This window comes from Hemibagrus wyckioides, linkage group LG27 (assembly GCF_019097595.1).
Source record: "Hemibagrus wyckioides isolate EC202008001 linkage group LG27, SWU_Hwy_1.0, whole genome shotgun sequence".
In the NCBI taxonomy this organism is placed as follows: domain Eukaryota; kingdom Metazoa; phylum Chordata; class Actinopteri; order Siluriformes; family Bagridae; genus Hemibagrus; species Hemibagrus wyckioides.
Window position 1 is genome coordinate 19,095,064 of NC_080736.1, and position 9,495 is coordinate 19,104,558.

The 9,495-nt window shown below is 41.8% G+C and overlaps 1 protein-coding gene across 2 annotated transcripts in view; it reads right to left on the reverse strand.

The window, feature by feature from the left end:
* Nucleotides 1-2,894: 2,894 nt before the first annotated feature.
* add3a (adducin 3 (gamma) a) overlaps nucleotides 2,895-9,495 on the reverse strand; it is an 83,089-nt gene continuing 76,488 nt past the window's right edge. For both annotated transcript variants that reach the window (XM_058381790.1, XM_058381791.1), the window contains one exon: nucleotides 2,895-3,019. In XM_058381790.1, coding sequence (XP_058237773.1) covers nucleotides 2,910-3,019 — 110 coding nt within the window. In that variant the 3' untranslated portion in view covers nucleotides 2,895-2,909. The remainder of the gene's footprint in view (nucleotides 3,020-9,495) is intronic.

The following is a 9,495-nucleotide window of genomic DNA, read 5'->3' on the forward strand; positions in this document are numbered from 1 at the left end:
TTGAAGTGTACAGCCGAGGAGTTGAGGGTCACCGTGTTATTTCCTGTTGTTATCTGATGGTATTCTGGGTGGCCCTTTATTGTTTGGGAAGGACTTCCTGGATGTTATCGGAGTTGTTCTCACCCAGTACTACGCCGTTTTGACCTGAACGATGGATGATATCCATCTTACAGAGTAGAACAATGGAGACAGTATGCAATTTTAGATATCAGATATTAAGGCAAGCTTTATATATCAACGTACGTGTGCCGTTTGACATGATTGTGAGGACATCCATTCATTCGTTCTTGAATAAAAGGACCGTTTCTCTGCCTCACCCTGAACCACTGAATTATTTGTCGCATGTTTACCGAGCCTGGTGCTGTTTTGATGGTTGCTGCTGTATTGTCATTATTCTTGTGAGAGTCAATCTGACATCACACAGTGCATTGTTATTGCTAGCATGCTACATAGAAGGAAAAAACAATATCTTAAGCAGAACAATCAGGTTAGCTCCTAAATACACAAGAGAATAAGATTTGCTTTGGGTAGTTAGCGTGATGATGATGAGCGTGATGAAGGTTATTAAGTGTTCAGTGGTGAGAACTGGCTAGACTAAAAGACTAAAGTGCTGCTGCATCGTGAAATTCTCCAATCTATTAAAATATGTGATGGATAACATAGCAGGAATCTACAAATTTTAACGTAGCGCTAATGTCACGCCCAAAATCCGAAATCAATCCAAGTGCGATAATCTCAATAATTACACAACACTCTCCTAATATATATATATATATATATATATATATATATATATATATATATATATATATACACAGTATCTCACAAAAGTGAGTACACCCCTCACATTTTTGTAATTATTTTTGTATTATATCTTTTCATGTGACACACTGAAGAAATGCCACTCTGCTACAATGTACAGTAGTGAGTGTGCAGCCTGTAGAACAGTGTAAATTTGCTGTCCCCTCAAAATAACTCAACACACAGCCATTAATGTCTAAACCGTTGGTAACAAAAGTGACTACACCCCTAAGTGGAAATGTCCAAATTGGGCCCAATTAGCCATTTACCCTCCCTGGTGTCATGTGACTTGTTAGTGTTACAAGGTCTCAAATTTGGTGTTATCGCTCTCACACTCTCTCATACTGGTCACTGGAAGTTCAACATGGCACCTCATGGCAAAGAACTCTCTGAGGATCTGAAAAAAAGAATTGTTGCTCTACATAAAGATGGCCTAGGCTATAAGAAGATTGCCAAGACCCTGAAACTGAGCTGCAGCACGGTGGGCAAGACGATACAGTGGTTTTACAGGACAGGTTCTACTCAGAACAGGCCTCTCCATGGTCCACCAAAGAAGTTGAGTGCACGTGCTCAACGTCATATCCGGAGGTTGTCTTTGGGAAATAGACGTATGAGTGCTGCCAGCATTGCTGCAGAGGTTGAAGGGGTCAGCCGGTCAGTGCTCAGACCATACGCCACACACTGCATCAAATTGGTCAGCATGGCTGCCGTCCCAGAAGGAGTCCTCTACTAAAGATGATGCACAAGAAAGCCTGCATACAGTGTGCTGAAGACAAGCAGACTAAGGACATGGATTACTGGAACCATGTCCTGTGGTCCAATGAGACCAAGATAAATTTATCTGGTTCAGATGGTGTCAAGCGTGTGTGGCGGCAACCAGGTGAGGAGTACAAAGACAAGTGTGTCTTGCCTACAGTCAAGCATGGTGGTGGGAGTGTCATGGTCTGGGCCTGCATGAGTGCTGCCAGCACTGGGGAGCTACAGTTCATTGAGGGAACCATGAATGCCAACATGTACTGTGACATACTGAAGCAGAGCATGATCCCCTCCCTTCAGAGACTGGGCCACAGGGCAGTATTCCAACATGATAATGACCCCAAACACACCTCCAAGACAACCACTGCCTTGCTAAAGAAGCTGAGGGTAAAGGTGATGGACTGGCCAAGCATGTTTCCAGACCTGAACCCTATTGAACATCTGTGGGGCATCTTCAAATGGAAGGTGGGGGAGCACAAGGTCTCTAACATCCACCAGCTCTGTGATGTCATCATGGAGGAGTGGAAGAGGACTCCAGTGGCAACCTGTGAAGCTCTGGTGAACTCCATGCCCAAGAGGGTTAAGGCAGTGCTGGAAAATAATTATATAATAATTAATAAATTAAATTTTATAAAAAAAATAAAATAAAATATTGACACTTTGGGCCCAATTTGGACATTTCCACTTAGGGGTGTAGTCAGTTTTGTTGCCAACGGTTTAGACATTAATGGCTGTGTGTTGAGTTATTTTGAGGGGACAGCAAATTTACACTGTTATACAGGCTGCACACTCACTACTGTACATTGTAGCAGAGTGTCATTTCTTCAGTATATATATATTAAATAAATAAATAAATATAAATAAATACAACAAATAAACACATTTATATATTTATTTAATTATTTACTTACTTAATTAATTTATTCATTTATTTATTCATTCAGCTGGCTTTTGTTAATAGACTGCATAAGAAAACATTCTGGTCACATCTGGTCAGGTAAACATTTTGGGACAATTTCTGGCAATTTCCTCTAATAATAATAATAATAATAATAATAATAATAATAATAATAATAATAAAAGCCCAGGTTTCACGCACATCTCTGAAGAAAATGGCGTCACGTGGGCGCGCGGGGTCTCACACACACGAAGAGGAACCTGGCGGACGTTCACGAGACATTCTCCTCCCAGGGGCCGAGCCTCGCTTCAGAGCCTATTGTTTGTTGCCCAACGTTCCCAGCACAGGGACATCTGGACTGTGTGTGTGTGTGTGTGTGTTAGAGCGGGGGTGAGTCGAGGGTGTTACAGACAGTCTGTCACCTCAGTCCAGGGCTGTTAGCAGTAGTGAAGGACTAACCTGTTATTACACGGGCGCACACACACACACACACACACACACGGGGGGGGTCGTCTGCTCGTGAGTAAACAGCTCTTTGATGGGGCGGGAAACAGCCGGGGGCTTCTGGTATCAAGACAATTAGAGAGGAAAAAGATATGATAGAGAGAGAGAGAGAGAGAGAGAGAGAGAGAGAGAGAGAGAGAGAGAATTTAACGGTGTAAAAATGATCAAAAATAATTTTTTTAATGTCCAATCAAACGACCGTTTACTGAGGTAAATATTAGCAAGTAAAAACACACTCAATACACACACACACACACACACAAGAGGATACTGCTGAGCTGTTTAACACCTGAGGCAGTGACACAACAGAACAAGACAGAGAGAAAAAGTGTGTGAAGGAGAATATAATGAGGTGAAGGCCTCCCCCTCCCCCAAAAAAGGTCACGTTCGAAGCAAATACGCTAATAAAGAATAGCTGATTTTGCTAACATGGGAAAGATGAACAGAATGTTCCGGTAGCTTCATGAATGACTCAAAAAGACGTTCAACACTACATGGCATATTTGAGGTGTTTGAGGAAGTTGAGATGTTGTGCCTCAGCTGCATTTGGTTAGCTGAGAAGCTAAAGTTTTGTCAAGACTGCTGATAACAAAGAGGCAAATCTATGTTTTTATGACTTCTGTACACCAAATTTCTCTCTCTCTCTCTCTCTCTCTCTCTCACACACACACACACACACACACACACACACAATATCATAGCTGTCACTGTCACTATGCGTACTGAAAATGCTAACAGAATTATAAATAGCTAGTCACAGTAGCTAGGAAGCTACACACATTTCATGTCACATCCTGGCCACAGAGGGGAAAAATAAATAAATAAATAAAGCACAGAGTCATAACTTTCATGTAGCTTATTTAAGCCTTAGCTATTAGCATGCTAATTTATCAGTGAATTGTGGCTTTAGCTAGCACTTTCATGGTTGTCAAATTATCTTCTAAGCTAGGGTTTTTTTTTGGTTTTCTTTTTTAGAAACGGTCTACTTAGATATGGTTTGTTTGTTTTTTAGACAAGAGATTGTCATAACTTCGCTAGCCAACAAACTCTCTAGCTAGCTCTAGCAAGCTGTCAAAGAAACTTCCAGAGAAACTCAGCTACTCTGTCAGAGAATTTTCTAGTGTATTCAGTGTGAAGCTAATGAGCTTCACACTGAATTCAGTGTGAAGCTAATGATACATGGCACAAGAGGAAGTCAGCTTTAACAGAAACGCTAAAATGGTCTCTAGGTACACTTTATCTGGTTAAACAGCCATGTCATCCCGCGTGACTCAGTACTCTCAGCCGTTTGTGTGTATTAGCTGTGATGTTTTCTCAAAGCGAGGTTGTGGTTAAGACATGTGATGTTTCATTGTCATGACTAACAGATCGTACGGTATCTAGAGTTTTGAAATGGCAAGAAAAGAGAGAGACGACAGAAGAGAGAGAGAGGAGAGAGAGAGAGAGAGAAGGAAATGTTTGAGAGTTGTAACTGCCAAATAGAGAAAAGGTTATGTATCTGTGGTGACCCAGTTGTCTTCATACTTCCTTCCTCTGGAGTGTTCCTGTCACTCAGACCTGCAACTTCAGCTCCATTCTGTGGTTAATGATTGTGACTTAATGACGGGAATATTGTCTCATATGGCATCTCTCTCTCTCTCTCTCTCTCTCTCTCTGAGTCTTATTTTGTCCCTTACATTCTCTCTCTGTTTCTGTCTCATTTTGTCCCTCACCTATATCTCTCTCTTTCTCATTTTGTCTCTCACCCTCTCTCATTCTCTCTCTCTCTCTCTCTCTCTCTCTCTCTCTCTCTCTCTCTCTCTCATTTTGTCCCTCACATTCCTCTTCTTTCTCTCTCTTAGTCTCACTTTGTCCCTCACCTTTTTCCTCTTTCTCTCTCTTAGTCTCATTTTGTTTCTCAACGTCTTCCTTTCCCTATCTCATTTTTCCCTCACCTCTCTCATTTTTCCCCTCACCTTCCTCGGTCTCTCACCCCTGCCCTTTCTCTCTCTCATATTTTGTCCCTCATCTTCTCCCTCTCTCTCTCTCTCTCTCTGTCTCACCTTCTTTCTTTATCTCTCTCTCTTTACTTGCCTGTCTCTCCCTCTCTCTCTATCTCTCTGTTTGCATGTCTGTGTTTGTATTTCCGTCTCTGTTTTTCTGTATCTCTCCTCTACCCTCTGGCTGCCTGTCTCTCATTCTCTATCTCTCTCTCTTTCCATCGCTCTCTCTCTGATGAGTCAGCAGTTCAGCAGTCATGTTGGTAAGTGAATGGTGAGAACGGAGACGGCCACATTTTCTTTCTTTCTGTCTTTCCTTCTCTCTCTATTTGTAGGGTTAAGTATATAGCATGCTGTTTTTGTTTACTGATTAAATCTAACATTTCTAACAGGCAGTAGATAAGGGCGGGCCTGCAACAGTGCACGTAGGTGGGAAAATTCAGTATTCTGACACACTTCGGCTTAAATGGGTACAAAATCTAAGAGTGGTCTGTTCTTCCGAACAGCTCTGTGCTTCCTGGTGTTGCTAGCCTTCGTTGTTTTTCATGATTTAGTTCTGAGGAGCTCGGGCTCCACACCCTCGAGCCTGCAGCAGAAGAAGGCCTAAACAGTAGTCAGGGTGTTTTTGTACCCTGGAGAAAGATGCGGTTGAGGTTAGCCACATGTGGGTGGAAGTGCACAACATTCTCACACACACACACATGCAGAACTAAAGCACACTTCACACCACACATCACCAATTCCCAGCATTATTAAACATATTAATCATCATTATTTTCATTACAGCATAAATTAAACATTAAAACACTTTGTTTTCCTGACCCAACCTTTAACCGTATGTCCAGTCACGGACGACTCCTACTTATTTTCCGATTCCTTCTCTTCTCCAGCTCCTCCCTCATCACTGCCACCTGTTTCTACTGCTGTTACTCACTAACCCCTGTATTCCACACCCTTTACGCAAGTCACACACAGCTAGCTACTACAAAGCCATTGTTCTCCAGCGGGTGTCCCGAACCGTTCCTGTTGTTTTAACTCTCCCAAGGCGTGTCTGAAACAGGAGGCCTGGATGATGCCTCCATGGTGGTGTCACATGAGTCATTGTCTTAGATTGCTGAGAGAGTTTTGTGAAGTCGTTGCGAAGACACTTGGAATAACAGACGCAGTGATACGTCAAAAGAGAGCCAGTCAGGTCAGGAGCCGGTCAGGAGAGCGAGAGACGACGGCTACTCTGGTGGCAGTAAAATGACCACGTCCGGGATAACAAAGTGTATGGAAGCACTGCATTACAGTACGCTATATTGTCATGAGTTTGAATCCCGATAATAGAAGAATCTAATTGGCTGTGCTCTGTGTGTGGGAGGGGCATACTGTCCTTTCCTGATCGATCACAGCGTTAATAGCTAATCAGTGAACTCTGAGATTATGTATGCCGAAGAGGATAGATATTCTCCGGGTGGTGAGTTTCTATCCCCGGTTGGTGATAATCGGGCAAGCTTGGGGTGGGAAAAGGGCAAAAACAAAGATGAGAAGCTTTTCTAGACAGAAATCTGCGAAATCTATTGGTTTCAAACATCATAGTAACTTGAGACCACTTTAGTCATAATCATCATTAATGAACAAAATGGTGACTATACAAGGAACCCCCCCCACCCTCACCCCCTTCCTCTTGCCCCGGGGTCATTAATGCTTTGAGGTGGAGAAGACGGCAGCATGAATTCTGCTGAGCAGGCCCTGTTGCGTCTACCAGCAGGTTAAGTTAAGTAACCCCAAACCCCATGGGGTCTGACCTGAAGAAGGTCTTCACAACCCTAAAAATATAAAGCAGCTTCAAAATATTTGGAGTGGAACAAGAATACAAGATCCTCTTCAAAGGTTTCCTGGTTAGACGTTACAGGAAGAGGCTCAGTGCTGTTATTTCCCCCCTGTACCAGACAGCTAAATTAGACTAAACCATATCGCGTGTCCATGTTTTCAAGCCCCCAGGATTCGTTTTGAATTTATTTGGTTAATAAGGGGTGCCAATAATTCTACCTCAGTTGATTCTAACCGCAGTCAAGATTTCGGTACAGCCATAATAAACAGATTCAGCACATCCAACCTGTGAGTCATGATATTTTTACAATCTGTTAGAGAGAGAGAGAGAGAGAGGCTGAAGAGCTGAATAGCTTGGTGTCTAATCAACACATTCCTACTGCTTGTAATTAGCAGATGGACCGATAAACAGGAAAAGACACGTGTTAGCCAAGTCCACGACTCAGAAATGTCAGGTTATGTATAGCTTTGGTTTAGGAATAAACTATTCCGAGGTTAAAAAACAGAGATAAGAAAACGTATCGTGTCTCAAAGGCTATTAATCACCGCCGTGTGTGTTGGCTAACAAGGGTGACATCATTATCTACGACCTTTAGCCTGCTCCGGATCATCTCGCTGACATTTTTAAGCACCCTACTTAGCACTACTGTCTCCACCACACCCTAAACACAAAAGATATACGATTCCACCCCCTCTGTATACATATATATATACACACACACACACACAGGTGGATCCACTGAGTCATGATGTTGTGCTAAATCTACATTATTCCACAGATTCCTACACTAAGACTCTTAACAATATGTCCCCTTGAACATCCCCTTTCCCCTTATTATCACCCCCCTCTTCTACACCCCCCTCTTCTCATCACCCCTTCTTTCCTCAGGGTCAGGGTTTTGTAGATCCCACAATACAGGGCTAATAGGAGTGGAGGGAGGGACAAAGGTGTAGTGCGTAGTGCAGAAGGGGACGCTTAAACGGGGTCCCGCTCTGAAAACCAGGGTCTCATCCATAATTTCGAGGTTCCCTCCTACCACGAACATCTGCAGCGTGTCAGGGCTTTCCCCCTATTCACACAGTGGCAGCCAGCAGATTTGGAGACGTATTGTTTAAAATGTCTTTAGTGCAAGGTCAGGGATGCAGACGCTGTAGGACAGATGGTGACAAAACAGGACCGACAAAAGTCAAATACAATCTTATATCCCACTAATATATATTCATTCTATAGGCTTATAGTAACATAAAGTGTATCTAAAAGAGACAGAGACTTACAATCTAATTTATTACAGGTGAGATATAGGATAAAATAATAATCTCTGGATAAAATAATCTCTAAAGTAATCTTAGGATACTTAAAATTTTTGATGATATACTATAAGGATCATTTCCTCTGTGAAAATACTGAGTTTGATGATAGCTTAATTCGACAACGACCCAAAAAAAGTACACTAAATTGGGCTGGAAAAAGTATTTTTTAATAAACATTCCGATATTCAGGACAAAATTACAGCATTAAATATTTTAAATAATAGATCCTTATCTTAAATAAAGCAAATTTACCTTTCCACAACCTGCATTATAAAATACGAGCTCTATTTAATGGATAAAATAAAATCTTATGATACTCGACATGCCTAAGATACAGTATATGGATCATGTATATTTTGTTCTGCGAACAAACCGAGTTCTATTTAAGTCGCGAAAATATTTTTCCTGTTTCGTGATACTTTTATTTAATGCTAAAAAAAAAACGTCATAAACTTTGAAAGGTTCAGCACAAAATTCCAACATTAAAAAAATCCCAGAAAAGTGCACTTATATATATCCATATATATACGAATGCTCTCCTTAAGAATTGAAATTTACATCGGCATACAAAGCAAACCGGACCGGACGCCGGCTAAGTTGCGCGTCTGAGCCGTTGAAAACTTGTTAGCATCAGTGGAAAGCCAAGCAAAGCCAACCGAAGCGAGTTTACGAATTTTTTTCCAGTCAGCGGAACCTATTTGGAAAGAGTCACCCCATGATACCGACGTTGCCTTCAGCATGCGTTCAAAAGCTAGGTGATTTTTGGGGTGTTTTTTTGTTGACAGCTTGGTGGTGTGGGCGGTCTGTTCTATTTTTAGCCCAAGCTTGGTGGCACGACTTCCTGTGAGGACCCTTGACATTGAACACTTGGCTTGAGTCAGTCCTTTGTAAGCAGCCATGCAGTTTACATATGTTTCGTATTGGTCATATTTGTGGGTGGCTGGAACGGATTATCTGCATTCACATTATTTCTTATGGGAAAAATTTTCGCCTTAAGAACTCGCCTCCAGAACCAGTGAAATTCCTATGCCGAGGTTCCACCGTATATTTATAATGTACTGTATAGCTAGCTTTATAACTTCCATTGCTATTCAGTTCACTTTGATCGTTAGCACTTACATGTGGTTATACTGTACTGTAGGTTCTGTGGGATGAGAAACTTTTCAGTGGATAAAATATGGATTTCCCGGACTAACTGGAACTTCTTGATAAACCTGGTGGAAGAATCCAAACTGTACGATGTTACAATAGTCCGACTCACGACCTATTACGCCGGATCAAAGTGTGAACAAGTTTTTCTGCATTGTTCATGATCTAACTGTAAAACCATCCAGTATCAGGAGGTGTATACAGTATATAGTTTACCTTGTGGCCTCGAGTGGAATTAAGGACAAGGAAGTTCCACAGCATTATTATCTACTCATTTCGTTT